This window comes from Gambusia affinis, linkage group LG09 (genome assembly GCF_019740435.1).
Source record: "Gambusia affinis linkage group LG09, SWU_Gaff_1.0, whole genome shotgun sequence".
NCBI classification, from domain to species: domain Eukaryota; kingdom Metazoa; phylum Chordata; class Actinopteri; order Cyprinodontiformes; family Poeciliidae; genus Gambusia; species Gambusia affinis.
This window is the reverse complement of record NC_057876.1, coordinates 23,198,385-23,220,742: the sequence shown is the minus strand read 5'-3', so window position 1 is coordinate 23,220,742 and position 22,358 is coordinate 23,198,385. Positions and strand designations below refer to the sequence as shown.

The 22,358-nt window shown below is 39.3% G+C and overlaps 1 protein-coding gene across 6 annotated transcripts; it reads left to right on the top strand.

Moving 5' to 3' along the window:
• Positions 1 to 130: 130 nt before the first annotated feature.
• mcf2a (MCF.2 cell line derived transforming sequence a) lies at positions 131 to 22,328 on the top strand. Of its 6 annotated transcripts, XM_044127192.1 has the most exons (30): positions 133 to 627; positions 5,714 to 5,782; positions 5,869 to 5,983; positions 6,343 to 6,433; positions 7,870 to 7,989; positions 8,334 to 8,450; positions 8,588 to 8,737; positions 8,823 to 8,938; positions 9,016 to 9,142; positions 9,507 to 9,626; positions 10,272 to 10,463; positions 10,548 to 10,739; positions 10,827 to 10,998; positions 11,660 to 11,736; positions 12,341 to 12,426; positions 12,578 to 12,644; positions 12,753 to 12,868; positions 13,748 to 13,817; positions 13,916 to 14,008; positions 14,282 to 14,374; positions 14,532 to 14,657; positions 14,757 to 14,978; positions 16,434 to 16,526; positions 16,676 to 16,754; positions 17,180 to 17,243; positions 18,753 to 18,853; positions 19,247 to 19,359; positions 20,452 to 20,564; positions 20,697 to 20,800; positions 20,888 to 22,328. In XM_044127192.1, the coding sequence occupies exons 1-30, from the start codon at positions 516 to 518 to the stop codon at positions 20,926 to 20,928; spliced, it is 3,351 nt and encodes a 1,116-aa protein (XP_043983127.1). In that variant the 5' UTR covers positions 133 to 515; the 3' UTR covers positions 20,929 to 22,328. The 6 variants fall into 6 exon arrangements, with proteins under 6 accessions (XP_043983128.1, XP_043983126.1, XP_043983125.1 ...); XM_044127191.1 differs by having other exon boundaries at positions 132 to 627; positions 9,028 to 9,142; positions 14,532 to 14,978; XM_044127190.1 differs by having other exon boundaries at positions 132 to 627; positions 14,532 to 14,978.
• Positions 22,329 to 22,358: the final 30 nt, after the last annotated feature.

Genomic DNA, 22,358 nt, shown 5'->3' with positions numbered 1-22,358 from the left:
GGCAGCTTTCTTAAACAGTGAGGCCTGCATAGAGAGTGCATGAAGAAGTGTGAGGGAAAGTAGGGAGGGAGCTGGCAGCCGGTCAGGAGCGGACTCTTGAGCTTTGCTCGGTGCAGAGCTGACGCACTAATGCTCCGGGAGGGGAGGGGAAGGGACAAGCAGCCGTGGCCAGATGGAGCTCTGTTTGTTTTGAAGCAGCTAACTGCTGCTGAGAGCAGGACACACTGTCGACTGGTGTGTATCAACCAGAGGAGAACAAGACATCACACCCAGTCGGGGCTGCGACGGGTCAACGAACTGCTGCTGCTGCTGTGTGTTTGTGATGTAATCGTGTGTTTCAGTGTGGAGGCGCTCTCTGCAGCTTCAAGGTCGACAACCTTTTAGGGAACTTCATGGATTTCTTGTGGTAGCACATAAAGGTGTCGGTAAACTTGTAGTATGGAAGGCCGGACCAGCAAGAAGACGATGTGAGAAAGCGGTCATCCCAGCCTGATTCTGTGGCAGAAGCAGAGGGAATGGGCCCGGCCTCGCTGCAGGAGGAGAGGGACCTGGCCAAAGAGTCTGCGGAGATGGAGTGCTACCGCTGCCTTCTGCAGGCCGGCTCCCAGCTGGAGAGCACCCTGCAGCGTAAGTTATCGATGCTGTCAGACCTTATGAATTATATCATGCTTTTCAGTACAGTCCTTTATGAATTTCATCCTCTTCTTCACAATTTAACAAAAAGAGACTCGGTGCAACACATCTCCGCTTACTTTAAGCCCAAGTTCCGACAGACGGTAACTGGAGATGTGCAGCTTCACTATTATTGATGTACTAGTTCCTGTAGCTTTGCTTCAGCAGTGGACCAGCGAAGGGATTATGTGAGCTATTTTCAGCCACCCCAGATGGATGTATTTTCAATCTATAGGAAAGATTTGTAGCCGGAATCAGTATATTGTAGATTACTATTGCAGAGATTAATGTTCCCTGTAGTTTTCATCAAATATTCATAAAAGTAGGTATGACCAAGTTGATATTTATTGTTAGGGCACAAGGCCATTGAGATTTACATTGAAAAATGAAGAATAGACTGAAAAAGTGCTTGGCTGATTCATTTTTTGACATTTTCTGCTTGTTGAATCTGGCCTGGATTTGACAGCTGAAAGAGAAAATGCCTTTCTGAGAGTAATACGCTGACATTTTCCACTCACTATTCACCCTAATCTTCTTACAGAGTGTGTGTAGAACTGTTTCACATGGTCACAGATCGTCAAACAAATTTGGACTATCAAAGGTAAATAGAGTGAATATATGATACAGTCTTTACTCTGGCAAAATAAGCTATCCAAACCAAAATCTGCCTTAGAATTAACCTCCTCCTGAAGTCAACTAGTTGTTTTTTTTATTGGCAAGAATCTCAATCGAGATTAATTGTCTTGCTGATTAACCTAAGTGGGCATTTTACTGAAGGATTTTTTTGTTGAGAGGATAATTTAAGATTAAATTGGTTAAAGCAACAAATTATGCCAAACCATCACATTAATATCACTGTTTGACTGTTCATGTTATCTCCTGGTTGTAAAATCTTGTTAGTTTTCTCATCAATGCACTGAACATTTTCCAAACAGTCTTGGTGACCACAAAGATATTTTTTCTTGAGACAGGGTTTTGTTTTATTTTTAGTTGGCAGTGGTTTCCACCTTGAAACTTTCCCCATTAGTTCCATTTTTGCTCAATATCTTTCTTATTGTTACGTCATTAATGTTGATGTTGCTTCAAGCCTCATTTGCCTTAAATTTTTTAAACATTTTTCTAGGTTCTTTGTGGCTTCGTGGATGAGTTGTCAACACGTTCTTCTATTAGTTTAAATCAGCTGGCCATTTCTTGGAAGGTTCCTGTTCCATGTTTTCTCCATTTGTGTATATTGGCTTGGTTTGCTGGAAGTCAGAAATTAGAAAACGCAAGAGCAAAAAGCATTCAAGAAAATCAATGCATTTTTTTCATCTACAGTTGATGGAGCACACTGCTTGTAATAATGGAGGCTTTGCTCTAAGAACAACTTAAATGACACTACTATAAAGACAAAATCCTTAAAAACTGCAGGAAAATTATTTTATTGCAGTGGTTTCAAACTCCAGTCCTGCAACTTTGAGCACACTTGGCTCATATGTTAGCTCATTTGGACCTCAGTAGATGCTAGTAAGCAGCTTTACCATTTAATTCAAGCATGTAGGAGAGGGGCCACATCTAAAAGTTGAAGTTTGAGACCACTGTTTTATTGGATGCAGGGCCATAAAAGAGAAAATTTAAAGCATCATCTCCACTTCACAGTGCTGTTCTGTACAGTTTCTTCTTCTGGCTTTTCTGATCTAAAACCAATCTAGCTTTCATGTATCCTAGTGGATTTTTTTCTCCACTTTGGTTCCTACCAGAATCCTGCCACCAACCAATCTAATCCCTTAAGCATTTAAAGCTTCATTTAGCAAAAACCTCATGACCTAAAATCAGTATGAGGCTCAGCCTCAGCGTTTTATGAAAGTGTTTGTGTGTGAGAGTGTGCTTCTTAGCCTGCTATGGATTAAGAGGTTCTGCTTTTGGGTGTCTGTGAAATCAGAGCGGATGCAGCATTTATGGGTTTGTTCTCTCTACATTCAACCAGACCCTCTTCACTTCACTGGATCTTCTTTGTCAATGTTTGGAACCGGGAGCACACAAAATGAAAATGGTTGCTCTCTCTTATTTTCTTCACTGATGATTTTATTGTAATTTTTAATATATGTTATGGATCAAAAGAGGTGTTATATAATGTTAGAATGCTTGTTACAGGTGCAGCATGTGATGAAGTAAATGTAGATGGTTATCATTGTTTGGACAACAGAGATAAGCTTCCTGTCCTTAGCTTTGTAAGCACACTGGAGGGATTGGTCTGAAGTAAATCACTGTTTCCATTCACACTGGCAAACTTTTCTTTTTTCTATATATGTAAGAACAGAAGAGCAAGCAGAGCTTTGGACACTGTGTCCTACATTGTGCTGCATGTCGGCTAAAGAGGTCATGTTCAAACATTTCCAATGTGAAAAAAGCCCATCCAGGTTTGTTTTTAATAAAACGGAAAGGGGTTGATATTCTTTTAATTTTTTTAATACACAAAGTCATACATACAAGTGCAGCTTAAAAAATCTGAATATCCCAAAATAGTTTAATACTTTTAATCACTCATTTCAGAAAGTGAAAGTTGTATATTACAAAGAGATGTATAGTGAAATATTGCAAGCATTTCCTTCAAGTAATTGTGATTATTACAGCTTACAGTAGGGCTGGACCATAAATCAAGAACACTACAGATCACAATACACACATTATCAATAGATAATACTCCTGATAGAATATTCAATTGTTTCACTGAACTACACAGCATTCTGGGTGATGTAGGCACATGAAAGACTTCAGCCGCCAAACCTGTAATGGCCAGCTAAGAAGGTTTGTGGCATCAATTAATTTACTTTCTGTTTGGTTACCTAGCAACAACTTGTTAACCTAGTGTAGCAGCAGTTTGGGTTTTGCCCTAGCTTATGGATTCTTACTCTACCAACTGGTGGTTACCATATGACTTTTGGCTGCTCCTCCCATCTGAACTGGTCATGCTTTATTTTATTTAGGGTTGTCTGAGTAAAGGGGGAAAAATGGAGCTATGGAGCAGAAATCATATCCCAGATTTCTATTATTACTAATATGCATTAATTTCAATTTATCTGTGACATGAAATAAGCAAAAATATTTTGTTCTTGAAACATGACAAAATGTGAAAAAGTATTATGAATACTGATGAATAAGTGTTATGAAAGGCACACTATATAGATAGGTTGCTATGGTAGTAGCATGCAAGATCGCTGAAGTAGCACAAAGCAATCAATCTTTAAAGGAGCTGCTAGTATTTCAGGGTCAAGAGCGAGTGTGGTGTTTCCATAAAATTACAAAGTTTATTAACAGCACTGCGGTTTGCTGCATAGGGCATCCTTCATTTGATAGACCCTGGAGCTCTGCACTTTTTAAGTTGACTTAATTAGGCTGACTTCCCTCTTAAGGTCAGGAAAATGTGCTTACAAAGTTTCTACTTATCTGTTCCAGTTTATGCAAAAACTTAACCCTGCACTTCCACCATACAGCATAGATTGAATTAATAATAATCTATAATATCGCTTTATGCTGTTGTCTTCCAGGGTTGGATATTAATGATCACACAGCTATTCAAGTGTGACAGTAACTTTATCCTGGATGTGTGTCTCTCCACAGCATCCAGTTCTGCTGGTTTGGTCTGACTTGGCTCAGCTTCTCTCTGTTACTGACACACATGAAATATTCAGCAGCTACTAGTGGAGCTTATTACTTGCACAGGATTACTGCAGTTGCCTCATGGAAAATAACACCTAGTTTGCTCCTGTAATCGCTCTCCAGCCTTTCCTCGTCTTTTTTAGTCTATTTCTGCTCCTCTGCACTGATTAATTTTTTATGAGGAAATGATGAAATTTGAGCGAATCATTGCACTCTGATCTGCTGCAGCTGAAGGGAACATTTTGTAAGACTCGAATAAACTAATACATCCCTGCTGCATTTCTCTTTACTTTGAGGATCAACCAGGATCTGCACTAGAAGCGCAACTTTAACCTTTGCTAACAGTGACATGACAATATTGTGCATCTGCTGTCTATCAGACTGAGCACTGCAGTGTGCAGACAATAGCCTGGGATAAATTACAATGACTATCTCTCCAGTACTGAGAGGAACATCAACTGAATTAAGATGGCCATCTAAATGCTGCTTTATCCTAGAATATGTTGCTGTACAATGTTCTCTTAATGCAGGCAGGGACTCGAGATCTTAAATGATAGACCCTTAAATGTGTACACAACAATTAAACAATTTATCAACTTTTTCTGCCTTCAGAGTGATATACATCCTGCATAATTAAACCGAAAAACATTTTTTGGGATTAAGTAAAAAAAATATGAGGTTGGATAAATGTGCACACCTTTAATGTAAGATCCTGAGAAATCAGTCCTTGATTCAGTTTTAGCATCCAGCAGTCAGATGTGCTACTAGGATTTTTGTTACATTATTTGCCCTTTTGAAGTCGTACTTTAGAGAAACTCTTAAACTAACTCTTAAAAGTAAATAAAATATTTTGCAGTTCCAAGTGCAAGATACATGACTTCATGAGGAAAAAATGAGACTGATTTAAACATCACATCCTGTATAAACAAAGTATTTATTTTATATTTTCAGTGGGCACCATGTGTGTTTTTGAGAAATAGTAATCTGAATTAGAATCAGTTTTATTCACCAAGTTTTACCTGGACTGAAATGTCAAAATGACATGCATTTCCATTTCATCACTGGAACTGTGGAGTTTGAAAGATGGGAATTGAAGCCGTATTTTAGCATCAACAAGGTGATCCCCAAAGAGTTGTTTTCTGGAAACCTGGCTCTGGAGAACAGACCAAAAATGAGTCAAAGAGAAATCTTTCAGGAGCAGTAATTCAAAACCACTTTGAAAAATTACAAGAGGTCTGACTCATTGGAAGTAAAGTATATAAAATAAATTGTGTTGGTTTAAATCTTTTTAATTTGATTAAATACTGATTGGCTTAAGGAACACTTGAATTAATTCATAAATATCCCCACTTAGTATCACTGTGGTGCATCTCAAGTTTCTTTCTACTTGTGTCATGTGTAGAGGTGACTGTCCCTTTGAGCCTGAAGGAAGTGGGAGGATATATAGAGAAACAAGTTGCATATCTGTCAGGTATGTTCTTCTTCGTGATTCAGTTACCTGTGCCACATATTGTATGTGTTATAAAAAGTGATGCTTATGCTTTTGTTTTTTTCCAGGAGGGCGCGGGGAAGACTCAAGCGTCATCATCACCCTCCCAGAATGCTCAGCGTTCAGTGACATTCCAGAGGAATCTTTAGCCAAAGTCTTTACCTACCTCACCCTCATCCCTCGGTGCGTCCTCCATCATTTAGCCGCTCTTCCTCCCTGACTCTCTCCCTCTTTCTGCACTGCACCAAACCCTTGTATTCTGAGCACAGCAGGCGCTGCTGATCTGTAGCTCAGAGTCAAATGTCCTACTGATGCCCTTTTTGTCATAACCTCATCTCTCTGGAGATTAGGGAAGACTGTAAGGTCAGAGGCTTATTATCCTCTCAAATGTTCTATTCAAAGACTGTAATCCATTTAGATGAAGAACACTTAGTATGGTATTACATAAAATAGTATTATTTGAATTCATGTTTTTGTTTGTATAATAAGCCATAAATGTAATAACTGAAAGTAACAGCAAGGTTGCATATTTTTGTTTGTAGAACAAGACAACCAGGAGTGAAATTTATCATAATTTTAGACCGAAGACTGGATACATGGGCCTCTATCAAAACCGCTCTAGCCAGGATAGCAGTAAGTTCTCTCTTTCTTTCTCTTTGTTTGTTTATTTGTTTCTTTTGCTGTTTTCCTTTCTTTGTTTTTGTTTGTTTCTTCTTTCTTTCATGCTGTGTCTTTCTCTTGTTGTCTGCTTTTACAGGTTGCATATTTGATATAAATTCACTGTGCAGTTGTGTATTATTTTTTAAAAATGAACCCAGGAAAATGTGAGTCTGGAAAAGGTTTGAATTTAAACCGAACCCTGTATTGAGGAGTTGCTGTCCATGGTCCTGACGCAGATCTTTGTTAGGTCAAGTTTTCCTCCTCTCATTTATGCATATTAATGTTAAACTTGTTTAATTTTGGTGAAGCATTGTTTTAATGGGGATCCTGTTCATGCCGTCTGTTGGGAGAGTCCCGTTTGCATATCGCTGCAAATGCATGAATAAGCAAAAACTGTGCGATGACGCGGGAAGCTCAGGCGGGGAGAAAGGATGAGGAGGAAGCCGGGCGGGCGGAGGAAATGTTGCAGAGATGTGCTGCCGCCCTCCATCGCAGAGGCACAGGGCGGCAGCAGAGCTCCGGCTGTTGCCAGGCGGTCGGGGGAAGGAGCCGCACATCTTATCTTGGCACCGATTTCCAGCGGTCAACCGGGAAATTATATTGACTAGAAATGGCTTCCGACACAATGACTGATTGTTTTTTTCACCGAGGGATGCCAAAGATCCGGAGGAGCCCGGTAACGAGCGCCTTCTGTATTGTGGTTCTCGGTGTTAAGAGTTTGGGGTTAAGTTTTTAGACGGGCAGGGTGTATGCTGCAGCGGCGCAAACTGTAGCACTGCGGTGCAGAGGGAGCTTCTGCTTCGTCATGCAGCTGGCTGTCTGCACGTCCTGCACAAAACCGATTCCTAGATAACATATTTATCTCCAAATAAGGAGGTAAAAATGCGTCAGGCTAAAGGAATCTAAGAAGTTGCAACCTGCTAAAACAAAGATAGAGCATTGCGTAATGACCACACGTTCAAATGTTGCTGCATGAGTTAGCTTAAAAAAAACCTTGACTTTACTTTAGGCTCACTCAATTTTCTATAGGTTCAGTATACTGTGCGGTAGGCGGGTGCTGCTGTCTTCATTAGACCTCATTGTGTCTGAATGCCGTCTGGGGGTCAAGCAATGACCTCAACCAACCGAGGGTTGAAATGGTGTTTAAAAAAAGGTGGGAACTGAACTTCAAATCCAGATCAAATGCAACTGCTTAAGCAACAAAGTCTCATACACTGCAGTAAAAACAAAAGTAAAAATAAAAGTGCACAATGGAGTACAGTGCATCTGAGACTACATTTGAGAAAGTCGATGAAAATATCAGGAGTGATGCATTCATAAAAGAACAATGAGTTGGGTTATTGGTAACATGATGTCCACCAAGGGCTAAACTGTGTGATTATATTTGGTTCTTCTTTTCTCTCATCAAGGCCTCCTTTCCTGGGAACCTCCACCTGGTCTTGGTGCTCCGACCCACCAGCTTCTTCCACCGTACTGTAACAGATATTGGTTTCCGCTTCAGCCAGGATGACTTCATGCTCAAGATGCCAGTAAGGCAGCTACTCTTCAGTTACCAAATTTGTCTCACTTCATGACAAGGTACACCTCATTATTGTTACAAACGGGAGCTCCATGAGTCAAATGTTTTCTGGTAAACTAATTTCAGTTTCAATATTTGGTTTTATCACACTATACCATGCTGCCTTGGGATATTTGGCAGATTTTTGGTAGTTCAAAGTGAAAAAAAATTTCATATTATCCATCATATTGGATAAACAGGGCATAAATAAAAAAAAATGACCATTTTGAACAATGTTTTTGAATAACTGAAGACTTAAAAAGTCATGTGAAAGCAGGTCTTTTTGTGAGCTCTCAGATTTGTCTTAATGTTTAGGTGGTGATGCTGAGTTCTGTCACAGACCTGCTGCGCTACATTGATGAAAACCAGCTGACATCAGAGTTTGGAGGCACTTTGGACTACTGTCACAGTGACTGGATTGTTTTACGGACGGTAAAAGGATTCACTAACAAGCTTGAGGCCAACATTAATTTATAACTATTAACAGTTTTATTAAGTCATCACAGGATTTTTTCGTCTAAGAAATCTCAGAGAATTTAACATTCTTTTTTGTTTGCTTTTCACTACAGGCTATTGAAAGTTTTGCCGTGACGGTGAAAGACATCGCTCAGATGCTGCAGGGCTTTGGCACTGAGCTGGCAGAAGCAGAGCTGCCGGATGAGGGGAAAGCCATCGAGCAACTCCTAGAGACACACACTGAAAAGTACAAAAAGCTCAAGGTAAGGCTACATGCAAGGTCCATTTACTTACATTACCAAATCTGATCTCGATCTGCATTTTTTAACGTAAATTGGTCTCTGGAAGGATGCAATAAGGTCGGTTTCAAAGGAGGGTCGCCATCTTCTGTCCAACTTGGAAACAACTGGGAAGGATGATGATTCCCAGTGGGATGTGAAGCTGGACTGGGAGACAGTACAGAGGTAAATGGTGTCTTTAATATTCCCTGCATCCATATAATATGTTTATTCACTACATCTCTGCTACAATGGACTGACAGTTCCTCTTTTAGGCTTCTTGCACAGCTCAGAGACATGGAGTCGGCTTTCGATGGCTTCTTTGAGAAGCATCATCTGAAACTGCATCAGTACCTTCAGCTGCTCAGATATGAGCAAAGCTTTCAGGAGGTGATGTTGTTACGTCATTTTCACTGTTAGAGCAGTAGAGGGAAATCTGTGTACAATTCCTGAGGTTGTCATTTGATAAAAATATGCAAAAAAACTAATTGTGTGAAGTATGCAAAACAATAAAAAGGGAAAATTATATCTTATGTTGACTTTTATTGCAGGTCTTTAGGTCTTTGCAAACCAGAAATTGGCCAAATATCTTACAGACAGAAAGACAGAAATATGTCTATTTTTTTTTCTGTACCAGTCAATTCTGAAGTTTTAAGCAGGCAATAGTAGCAGATGTGCTTTAAGATACCTGTTAAAAGCAGGGTTTTAACACTAATGTTTAATGTTTGCATGTCTGATTTATCTGTTTGTTTAGATGGAATTGTGTCTTGAACATCTCATGCATCAGGAGAGAGAATTGTCCATAAATGTGAACACTCCAGCTCAAACAGAGCAGCTTCTGAAAAGACTCAACGACCTGGAAACTAATGCACAGGTCAGTGTTTCTCCAGTTACAATGTTAAAGTCTGATTTCCAGTTTCTTATTTCATGTATTTAATGTGTTTTTTAACCAAACAAATATAGATTATTTTGATTTTATATCTTAATATGTCATGTCATCAAGTACTGCATTTTTACTTCACTTGATTCTAAAAGTTATCTAGTTTTAGGATTAATTTAAGAGGGCTGAATTTATTTCCTTATTGGCCTGTAAGGTTAGGTGAAGCTGCATTCCCAGGTGGATTTGCCGTTGTTTCATAATCTTCACTTGGTAAAATGTCCAAAGCTTAGAATATTATTTTATAGCCTAGCCCTATTTCAGACTTTTCCACACTTTTACATTTTCCCTGTCTGCTGTGCTCTTTAGTCGTCATGATCTCCAGATCATGATGCTGCCATTACAGATAGAGTAATTTGATGTTCAGTTTAACTTCCTACCATGGAAATTTTCTTTGTCAGCTGCAAAGTTGGTATTTGATTGGACCACATTTTACTTTGGACTTTCAGAGAAAAGAAGGTTGAATGCAAACATGTCACACTCTTCAGATTTCTATATGTAAAGGAACTTTTTGCTCCACTTTCATTTGGTCTATGAAATAAAATCCGGATAAAATATATATTTTCCTTTTGCCTCTACCAGGAAGTGATGTCTCGAGCCCAGATCATCATCCTCCACGGACACCAGCTGTCAGCGGGTCACCATTACGCCATGGGGCTCATCATGCAGCGCTGCAATGAGCTCCGCCACCACTGTGACACACTCTCTGCTGCGTTGAAGTCCAAGCACTCTTTTCTGATGCAAACACACCAACTGCTGCTTTGTCTCGGGCAGGTATTAAAAAACACACTTTTTACTTTTAAAAAAACACAAAGACGTGGAGAAATTGCAAAGCATCTTTCTGCTCTCTGCCTCCAGGCCCAGACTTGGTGTGATGATGGAGCGTATTTGTTAGCAAACCAATTATTAGACAAGTCCCAGTCTAAGGAAGGTGCCCAGATGTCTCTCAGGGAAATTGAGAAGTTCCTGGAGGGGGCGCCGTCTGTTTTGAGCTCAGGTCATGATATTCTGGCTATTGAATATGAGGCTGTCATCACGCCTCAGCTACAGGTTGGCTACAAGTCATTATCTAAAAAGTCTAATCAACATTTTCTCTTTTCTCCTCTTCATCTTTGCTTTCTTTTGTCTCCTTGTCAGACTCAGATTGGGAATGTTTTTGAAAAGCATGCAGCAGTACAGCAGATGATCCAGAACCGACAAGCTTCTTTAAGGAAGCTGGCTGACAAACATGTGCGACCAATCCAGCTGGTGGCCCCCAGACCCGAGAACCAACCTCGCTCCAAGTCACCGCTCTTCTCCCCTAAACACGGTATTCAAATTAGACCAGGTTTTATTAGTAAACACACAGAGACATATTATAAAACTGATCTTCACTGGCAGGTAACCCGACTGGCAACTTGTGCATTCGACTCTTGTAACCTCTTTGATGTTTTTTTAGATTCGACATAGTGTCCAATCCAACTCCTATCACAGTGACAGCAGTTTTTCTCCCATGGTTAGATTATCACATCACAGGTCCTCTCCACAGTCTGCCTGAATGGCCTTGGGGGTTTGCACTGCCGCCCCTACAAATGAGTTAGGAAAAAGACAGATATTGTCATCAGTCAGTTCAGAAGGAAACAAGTGACTGCTCAATAGCTTCCATTAAACAACCTTTAATTGTTTATGTACTTAAATAACTTTTTGTCTCATCTTGTGTCTCTAGAGAGGCTGAACAAAACAAACATACAGTAGAGCCAAAGGTTAGCTAAAACCTTTTAATGCAAGAACATCTTCAGATATTTTCATTTTTGGGGAAGATATACTGTTGATCTGTTTCTCTTTTATCAGCTTGGGAATCCATTTGAGTCTTCTGCATTCACACTTATTGTCTTATGTTCTGAACTTGGGGTTTTAAATAGGTTCTCTTCTCAGTTTGACTCCTATTAACACAGTTATTAAACTGTTATTAATCATTGTGGGTTTTACAGGTGATGGCTTGAAGTTCACATTTGACATTTCACTTCCTGGCAAGAAATCATCCCGGAAAAGTCCAAATCCCAGAAAAGTGAGAAAACTTTGTTCCTTCATTTTTACTCCTGATTAGAACTACAAAATTTTATATCAACTGTCAGTTTAATCTAATGATATTTTCCTTAAAAGGATAGTTCAGGAGTTGTGAGGTGAGATTTAATATCTTACCTGCAGTAGATAAGATCTCCTGGTAATCCAGCTATTTGATTTACCTCCTTGGCATGTCAGCAAGTTTTTCTGCTTTAGATCATCATCGCTTTTGCATATGGTAGTTATTGACAGAATCTGGTGAGACGATGTGCGAGTAAAAGCCACAAATGTTCGTCTCCATAAAAATAAAAAATAAAATGAAAAAACTTGCCAGTGGAAATGTGACAACAGTTTGATGTATTGGAGGTCAAACCACTGTGAAGCTGCTGAAATTAAAGTTGTTTTATTTGAAGATCTTTTTGATTACCTTGCAAAGTAGCCGTTAGCTTTACCCTCCTGTTCCAACTAATCTGAATTTATACTAAAAATGATTCCACTGCAAGAATGACGTTAACTGCCTGTAACGTTTGAGCCTAACTCCAAAAGTTCAGCTATCCCTCTAATATGAGACAGTGAATTCAGTGCTGACTTTTCTCCGGTCTGTTCAGATCGAGGTGATTCATGACTACCAGGAGAGTCGGAGCTGCGTCTCATACAGTCTGGATGGAGACGACAGCCCGGATTTCTTAAAGCGGTAAGAAGGAGAAATCTGTCCATCCATCTGTTAGTCTGTCTGTCTGTCCTCAGCACTGCTTTTGATGTTTAGTCTGTGGTTCTCTTTGCTTTGTGCCAACGATGGCCTCTGGCTGTCTTTCTCTGTCTTCCTACGTTTGTTTGTGTCTCAGACGTGTAATGAGGGAACTTATAGAGACTGAGAGAATCTATGTGGAGGAGCTGCTGTCAGTGCTGCTGGTAGGAATCAGTTCAAAGAGGCTCATAGTTGGATTTTACCTCATGATATTTGTTTTTGTCACCTATATTTGTTCCTTGAACACACTTTGCTGCTCTTAAAAACTGCAGGGTTACAGAGCTGAAATGGATAACCCAGCTCTGTCGGGGCTTCTTCCGCCAGTACTACGCAGTAAGAAAGACATTCTCTTTGGAAACATGCCTGAGATCTACAACTTTCACAGCAGGTGTGTTTTATTAACGAGTCCCAAAACAGAGTAACACTGGCGCTGTTGTTGGAAAGTCACAAGCTTACTGAACATCTAAACTATGTTACATTACAAAATGATTCAGTAAGGTTTTAAGACCTTACTACACATTTTGTAAAGCTTCATGTCTTAATTAAACAGATAAATACAAAAATACAAATATCAAACCTATTATATCTAAATTGTCCATACTTGTCAGTTCCAGTGAAAAACAACAAGCTTTTTAGTAAATGCAACTTTAATTTCACTTCAATTTTAATTTCTAGATTTATTAGGAGTAATTTTGCTTAGGGCTACCATCTGAGTTGGAATATTAGTTAAAATTTTGAAACTTATCAAAATAATTGTCTGTATCACTTATTGACTTTTGTCATTGCAGCCAAATAAACAAAGTAAAACATAATAAAATATCAATACGTACAATATCTATTTGAAGTTGTTGTTTTAGAGTTTCTGATCTTTCATCTTTTGTTGATTATTGGTTAAATCATGTATCTGTTAAACATATAAAACATATAAAACAATATACCCTTTGCCAGAGTGTTAAAAAATACTTATTAATAAATAAAGTAAATACAATAGGAAAAAAATATAAAAATTAAGTACAATTACAACACTATAAAATCAGCTAAATTAAATTAACATTAACGAGACGACAATTAACTGTTCAAGCTTCATACTGAATAAAATATCCAAGAGGTTTATTTATGACTGATATTGGTGGAGTGGAGATTTATCAATTTCTGGTATTTTTCTATATCTGAAAGCGGAGTTACAGGATATAATTCATATTTATTTCACTAGCTTTGTCTTGAGAATAAATGTGCTGCTTTTAAAAAAATCTTTTTGATAATTCAGAGTTTTCTTACAAGACCTTGAAGGATGCCTGGAGGCTCCTGAAACTGTTGGAGCTTGTTTTCTACAGCGGGTGAGATTATAAATATTTTTAAAAATATATATATTTTATTATTTTTTGGGAATTTTTCTCCTTTTTTATTAAAAAATGCATTTCTTCTCAATCTTCAGAAAGAAAGCTTCCAGATGTATGAGATGTACTGTCAGAATAAGCCACGTTCTGAAGCGCTATGGAGACAATTCTCAGACTGTGCCTATTTTCAGGTAGGTTTTTCAGATTTATTACTCTTTTCAACTGGCTTATTGTTGTCTGGGGAAACTTTAAGTTTTTAAAAATTACTTTAAAAATGTTTGTATAAATGAAAACAAATAATAGTAAAAATAAAAAAGAATATCAAAGAAATATTTCAGAAAATATTTGTGTAGTTGTTGCACAGTGTGTGTTTAACAAATGCTAATAATTTAAATAAATGTGATTAACTCAGTAAGTTAAAACCAGAGCTGCATCTGATCGTCATGTTCATCTTCCACATGAAGGAGTGTCAGAAGAAGCTGGAGCACAAACTGGGCCTGGATTCCTACCTGCTCAAACCGGTCCAGCGCCTCACAAAATACCAGCTGCTTCTCAAGGTTGGAAATTCATGAGCTGCTTTATTCATTAAATATACAATTTCCAATTCCAAAAAACCCAAACATCTAATTTAAATATCTTAGTCTTAATATTTTATGTGTTTTATGTGATTTTATGTGCATCTTTTCCAATATGTCTGCATGTTTATATTCTCAGGAACTCCTGAAGTACAGTCCAGATTGTGAAGGCACTTCTGAACTGCAGGGGGCGCTGACAGCCATGCTAGATCTGCTCAAATCAGTCAATGACTCCATGCATCAGATTGCCATTACAGGATACGAGGTTAAAGTATTATTTTTCTTCTCTTGTCTTAATTCCTATCTTGTATTTAATTCTCAGTATTATTTACAAAAACCTGAAATCCTTCCCTCTCCACCTCAGGGGGAAATCTGCGAGCTGGGCCGCGTGCTGATGCAGGGCTCTTTCAGCGTGTGGATCAGCCACAAGAGAGGCCCCACACGCATGAAGGAGTTGGCTCGCTTCAAACCAATGCAGAGACACTTCTTCTTGTATGAGAGGGCTCTGCTTTTGTGTAAACGCAGGGAGGATCATGGAGACGGCAGCGACAAGACGCCTTCCTACAGCTTCAAGCATTGTCTCAAGGTTGGTCTGTGCACTGCTTTGGATTGAAGTGTTTGGCCGTGATTCACCAGCCTTGGACAAGGAGATGATGACAGAGCATTTATTTGTTCCCATCAATCATCACAATCTTGAGAGAATTATTAAAAGGAGAAGCCAAACACATTTAACCTCTGAATACTGTTATTTTCTAAAACTCTCCTCCATCATAATCTATTAATTCATGGATGATGCACCGCCTTGTGTTCACACCTCTTCAATTTGTCTTGTTACAAAAACAAATGTCACTGTGTTTAATTGTAGATTTTGTGTGATTTAACACAAAGTAGCCCATAATTGTAAACATTTTTCCATCCATCCAGCCATTATCTGAACAACCTTCTTCCCTAATGGGGTCGGGAGGGTTGCTGGTGTCTATCTCCAGCTGCGTCCCGGGCAAGAGGCGGGGGTCACCCTGGACAGGTCGCCAGTCTGTCGCAGGGCAACACAGAAAACAGACAGGACACACAACCATTCACACACACACTCACACCTAGGGAGAATTTAGAGAGCCCAATTAACCTGACAGTCATGTTTTTGGACTGTGGGAGGAAGCCGGAGAACCCGGAGAGAACCCACCATGCACAGGGAGAACATGCAAACTCCATGCAGAAAGATCCCCGGCCGGGAATCGAACCCAGGACCTTCTTGCTGCAAGGCAACAGCTCGACCAACTGCGCCACTGTGCAGCCCTGTAAACATTTTTCTGAAATGAAATCATAGATACGCATTAAGCAATTAAGTTACAGCTAAAGGCAGATGGCTGTATTTTATTTAGGTGGATCAGAGTAAAAGGGCTGAATGCAGATCCATGAGAAGTGTTGAAGACACAGAGAGCCTTAAAGTATGGTTCTTAAATAACTAGCTAACATTTACTGCATCCGAGGGAATTCACAAAATTAATGTGTAAAATTATGTTGCAGATAAATGTGCAGTCCTCCCATATACAGGTTAATCCTGGTGGAACTTCTGGATGTTGTCTTTCTAGATTTGTAAACCTGTTTAGAACATAGACTGCCACAAGTTTCAGACACTGTTTTATGAAGAATCTTAAATTTTACACACTCATAAAATCCTCCAAATTCATTTCCCTTCACTAATCACATAGAGATGAAGGGAAGCTGTTTGCAGATAACTCAGATCAAAGTGGTGTCAGTCTTAGTGTCTTCAACATGGAGCCACCCTCCTGGCCACAGAGCAGGATGTCTTCCTTTGACACTTTTTTTTTAATCTGTTGATGTGCAGAGAGTCACATCTGGTGTATTATTCTCACCAACTGCATCTCCTTGATTTATTATTGAGTATGTGGGAAGGAAGCGCTTTGTGACTGAAAGAGCAGGAGTTTCTGGGTTGAAACGGGACAGATGTGCTGTGTGGTGTAATTCTGATGCATTGTTTGTGTTGCTCGTCCTAAAACTCCTTGTGTCTGTCTTTGGGCAGATGACTGCTGTGGGGATCACAGAAAATGTCAAAGGTGATGTGAAGAAGTTTGAGATCTGGTACAGCGGCAGGGAGGAAGTTTATGTGGTTCAGGTAAGAGGTTTGATTGTATTAAATGATTGATTTTCAGGCAACATTTTCATTTTAAGCACCAAAATGTTACAAAATAATGAGAATCATCAAATAATCAGAATATATTTGTTCATAAAATAGGAATGATTTTTAATTGGGCTGTCTTTCAGGCTCCCACAATGGAGGTAAAGATGGCCTGGCTCAATGAACTTCGTCGAATTTTGACCAACCAACAGAAGCTGCTTAGAGGTTCGTCAACAACCTGGAATATTAAAATATAGAATAGGGTAGAATATCTTTTATTGTCTCACAGTGGGGATATGCAGGTGTATCAGCAGCATGGTAACTGTAAATTGAAGCACGCATATCCAAACTAAGGTAAGAAATATAAAAATATGGCAAAAAACCTTTACTTTGACGGTTTTGCTAAAAATTTAATTTTAGATGTCTTTTCATATTTTCATAAAAATACAATGAATTTGGCCTTTAAAGACACTAACTAATTTCCTTTGCACATAGACATGTTAACAAAATGTTCAAAATTATAAGATTACAGACTGGATTTTTCTGCTGACACGTTTCTTTCTTTCTTGAAATAGCATCTTTGAAGTCTTTTTTTAGAAAAAGCTCTGTGTATGTCTCCTCACAACCAGCTGCTCCTCTCCTTCTCCTAGATGAAGCATATCAACACGGCCCCGTGGCTGAACACATGCAGCTCTCTCCTTCGCTCACTGAGAGGTCAGTACCGTTGGAAGCTGTTAGTGCGGTAGGAGCGTGAATGTGGGTTGTATAAGCATAAAAATATACAGCCAAAGCACAAAGGCATCCCTGTGCAAGACTATTTGCTTTGTCATAGGAGATCAAAGTTTCAGTGAATGTGATTTCTTTTTCATGTTGCCATGGTGACTTTATGTGAACAGGCAAAGGCCCGTCTCTGTTCATGTCCACTGCTGTGTAGTTGCCTATCCCCACTCCTTCAAATCCCCACCCTGCAGGGGCATGCGACCGTCCAGAGGGGCCCCCAGGGGCTGTCTGCCGGGGCTGGACTTTGTCTCTCTGTCAGCTGATGTGTTTGTGTGCCTGCGGTCCCGGAGCCCCCGTCCCCGGAGCCCCAGGCAACGGCCCCGGCCGCGCCCCCGCTGCTCCCAGCGCTGCTGACCTGCCGTAACGCTCAGTGGTAAACTTTGCCTGGCTCGCCTCATCATGGCATGAGGACAGGAAACCCTTCGCCGCTGTGTTTTTGCACTACAAAACCTTTTCTGCTCCCCCTTACTTTCCTATGGCCTCCACTGTGGTTTAAAACTCATTTCACCTTGCAGCATCTGTGTCTTGGCAGGTCCTCCATGGCTTTGTCGCTTTGTATCAAAAACTCCCTAATTTGGGGGGATTTTAGAACTGCTGATTTGCATGCTATGCAAAATATGGAGTTTTAGTTTACTTTTATTTGTTTTTGTGTTATTTTATCAAGATTGGGCTTGTTTTTTTAGGTAAGAGCTTTTCAAATTTAGGCAGGGAGACTGTTCTTCCCTGCAAAACACAAAATCCTTCCAATTAGTTTCTAGTTCAAATATCGTAGTACACTTGAAATAAGACAAAACTAACTTAAAAGTAACTTTTTAGCAAAATATAGGAGCTTCTTTTAAGTCCAAAAGTCGTTATTATTGATGAAAACGTACTTGTTCCACTGGTAGATTATTACATTTAAAACATTTTTCCGATGTCGTAAGTTAAATAATCTGCCAGTAGAACTAGAACTTTTTCATTGACATTAACAACTTAAAACAAGCTCCTATTTCTTGCTGAAACTTTAGTTTTATCTTATTTCAAATACACTAAGATATTTTCTCTATAAACTAAATAAAAGTACTTGGAAAGTTTCTTTTGCTTGATTTTGCAGTGTTGAAGATCAATGATTTATTTACCAAGTAGTTAATAAAAAAAGACAATCAATTCCTTAAATTTGGATCCTTATAAATCGAGACCAGATCTTAGCTGTTGTGAACATGTGAATCCTGAGGGATCACTCTGTTAAAGATCTGTAAATTTTGCTTCCTGCGTTGAACTGGGAGGCTTAAAAATGGCTGTCTAGGCTCTGTGTAACCTGGCTGGTGCATATTTGATTGTGGCTGTGTGAGAAACATGAGGACAGAGCTGTTATTGATAATTATCTATTATAAAGCAAACCCCTGAGGAAGACATTTATCCTGAGCCTGACTGTGATGTGTTTTTATTTGTTTGTTTTCATAGCAAACAGCAGAGGGCGTCGGTGAGCTCAGAGGACACTGAGTCAGGGAGGAGCAGTCCAGAGCCCCAGTCTCACTCCCCTAAACACCAGCCGAACCGTCGGAGTGAGTAAAATGTCTCTGCTGCAACATTCATGTTTTATAATCAAGTAGATACTTAGTAACAAAATCATAGAAATCAATTTTAGGGGAGCTGATGCCCAACATATTTGCTTTGCACACTGCTGCAGTGCTGATTTGCCCCGCCGCCATAAACTAATTTAGATATTTGACTTTTCATCCTCAGCAGTTCAGGTGTACTTTGATCTGAAGAACCAGGTACATCGAGGACTTTGTGGGAAAAAGCTACTGAGATTAGCTTTTGATTCTACATTCTTTTTAATGTCCCAGTAAGTTTTAATGTCAACATAGTTACTAAGTATCTACATGGTGCTGGTTATGGTGTACTGCAGAAACAAAAGGCTTTTTGAGAAGCTTTAGCAGAACGTCTGTCTCCAGGTTGGCCCGGAGCTCATCACTCGGTAGACATCTGCGAGGGTCTGGAGGAGTGGCCTGGAGATCAGGACGCCTTCCTCCCATCTGAGACGGAGGAGAAAAACATGGTCAAACTGGTAAGGGGGAAAAAAAAAAGTAAATTCCTGTTTACATTGTCTTGCAAAGGCATTTGCTCTCCAGATGTAATGGACAAGTGCAATATAGCACATGCAGGATGCATGGTTTTTAAAGATCTTTTACAATCAGCATTTTTAAAGTCATGTGCATTTGAACCACTTTTTGCAGCAATGTATGGTATCACATCTGGAGATTTAGAGATTTTCCCATTTTTTTATTGCAAGATAATTTAAGTTCATTCAGGTTGTAAGTACGATTAGGGTTTGGACTTTGGCTAGGCTGCTCTAACATATCAGCATCCTTTGCTCAGGATGTCATTCAGTAGTACAGGCATCTGCAACCTTTACATCCTAAAGTGCCATTTCCACTCTCTGGTCAGCCAAATTTAACTTGTTTAGCACCATAAATGTCAAAATATTTCTTTGAAAAAAGTCAACTTAGGATTTTAGATAAATATCTACTCTAGAAAATTTGCTGTCATTCCTTCAAGAACCAACATTTTGTCTGTATTTTTCTGATTTAATTGAAAGATAAACATAAAATTTAGCAAAAAGACGACAGACCTTTTTCTTCTTCTATGGGATGGAAAATGATGTGAAAGGCAGATAGATTCTACATCATTTCAACAACAAGTTTAACAATTTCCTAATGGTACTTTTAGTGTCATTCTATGCAGAAATGACAGAAATGTTTTTTCCTGCAAATATTGCAGGACAAACCAACAGTCATATTTCACCATGGAGATGTGTTCAGGGAGATGTGCTACACTTTCTCACCAAACAAAATGTTTTTATAGGTGACATTTTCAAAACTGACAACCCCAGCACCTACTTCCAGATGTTTTTTTTTTTATTTACTAGATAATTTGACACACTATGAGTTGAAAGTTTTATTGCTTTTTTGTGTAGCCACTCTTCAATAAATGCCTGATTTATAGAGTGCACAACTAATAGTTATCCAGTCAACATCTGAACTGTAAATCTGTGCTGCACGTCCCGTTACCATGTGCCTCTTGTATATTTTAAAACCATACAATTTTCTGTTGAATTAGGTTTTTGTTTGTCACTAGGTATTTTTAAAATCTGTTTTAGACTCCAGGCAAGTACAGAGCTATGGCTGACTGTCCCCAAAACGGACCAGGCAGCATCATCATCAAGCGTGGAGATGTCATCCATCTACAATGTGAAGACAACAGGGGGCGCTGGTGAGCCTCACTGGAATGTTCAATAAACTAGGCTTAAAGAGCCTCTGAAAACAATGAAACTACACAAAATGCACTGTGTTCATTCATCATATTTCTCAAAACAATTCCCCCATTCATCATGGTGGTGGAAAGGCTTGTGAAAAATCTGAGTCGGCAGCAGGAGGGCTTCATAGCAGCTGCCAGCCTGCAGCTCATTATAGGAAGCAGCAGCCACGAGCGCTCTCCCAGACTGGGAGGTAAAGAAACGCTATCTTCTTTGTTGAGTCATGGATACCATTTTATTTTGATTTCTTCTTTACAAAACCTGCGCTTTATTCTTGCAGACCCCGGGAACCTAAAGGTGAGAAAGCTGAGCTCCCCATAGAGAACAAAGAACAGAGGATGAATCTCATGCTGGATGATGAGCAGACTGAGTCATTACTGTCTCATAACTGAGGCTGCCAATATCTCCTCTCCTCATAGAGGCTGCTTCCTTCAGCACACTTCAGTTCTTTAAAAGAAGAGGCAGAATCAAATGAGCCGATTTCCTCCCTCGGTTTTTATTTTTGACCTCGTGAACAGACGTTTTCTGATGATAAAGATCACTGTAGCGATCACAAGAGCACTTAAAGCCCTACTGGACAATCAACAGCTGACCTGGTTCATGTTCTTCCCACTTTTTGATGGGTGATAACTCTTGTTCTTCTGGCGCTTCCTCTGCAACATATGCAGTCAGCATGTGAGTTTGCCACTGCAGCAGTGTCTCATTTCACAAACTGTGGACTCAGTGTTTCCCAGCAAATACTTGAGGTTGTTTCTAAAAGCTTGTCTTTTCGCTTTATTTCGAAAGGATGAAAGCCAGGATTTAATCCTTAAACTGTTTTACAAATTGCATCCTTTTTTAAAAAACTTTTAATGTATTTCATGTTCATGTCTGTGTAAAATATTCTTTTTTCCTCATGTCGCCACTCTTCTGTACAGTTAAGAGTTTAAATGCCAAAATGTGCCATGCCTTATTGCCTTTTTATTCCTGCTCTTTAAAAGTCTTTGTATGTACGTTTTCTTGGTTCTAACTGACCTCACAAAACATCATCAGGCACTTTAAAAAGGTGGCTTTGTTATGTTTCAAGGCCATTTATCATTATTGCTGCATTTAGGCTTGTAGCTCATCATATATATTATACTCTCAAATTGAGAACTATGAAAGAAAAGCAAAAACAAATTAAGAATGCAGTTAAGAGTTGCTGAAGATGGATGATGCTATGGTTTAATGCCAAAGGCAGGTGCCACTGCATGGCACAATGTCCACCCAAAGGGAAAGTAGAGAGAGTGATGTCTCAAGCTGGAATGTGAGTTCTTCAAGTAAAGATCTGTATGCCGATTTGTAAAGTTATGTGGAAGAAATGGGTTTAAATGTTGTCTGGGAGTTTGTAATTTGGAGACGCAGCAAAATCTGTGGAAGCAGAAATGCTTCCAGATGTTTTAAACTACTTTTTATTATAAAAGTGTGTTTTAAATGTCCCTGTCTCGTTGGAAAACCAATGCAAAAACTCACTGTGATTTATTTTTTTCATTCTTTCAACATTTTTAGGTATTCCAGCCATAAAATTTGTTGATCTTTGGCCTTTAACTACAAATCCACCTTTTCTCTACTGAATGTGCTCTTTGCTTGCTGCTTTACCTCTTTCACTGTGTTTCTGTTATTCTTGCTGTGCTTCTTTGTTTATCCCCAAATGTTTGAGGTATTGGAAATGCAGGGGAGACAATACCGCCCTGCATAGATGGCAGCAGTTGGCACTTGGAGGATGATATTGT

Excerpts from the sequence above, each read along its gene's own strand:
- mcf2a (XM_044127190.1), top strand. The coding sequence starts at position 516 with ATGGGCCCGGCCTCGCTGCAGGAGGAGAGGGACCTGGCCAAAGAGTCT. Across the intron at positions 14,009-14,281 it reads CAGACTGTGCCTATTTTCAG|GAGTGTCAGAAGAAGCTGGA; the intron begins GTAGGTTTTTCA and ends TTCCACATGAAG. Across the intron at positions 20,565-20,696 it reads GAAGACAACAGGGGGCGCTG|GCTTGTGAAAAATCTGAGTC; the intron begins GTGAGCCTCACT and ends GGTGGTGGAAAG.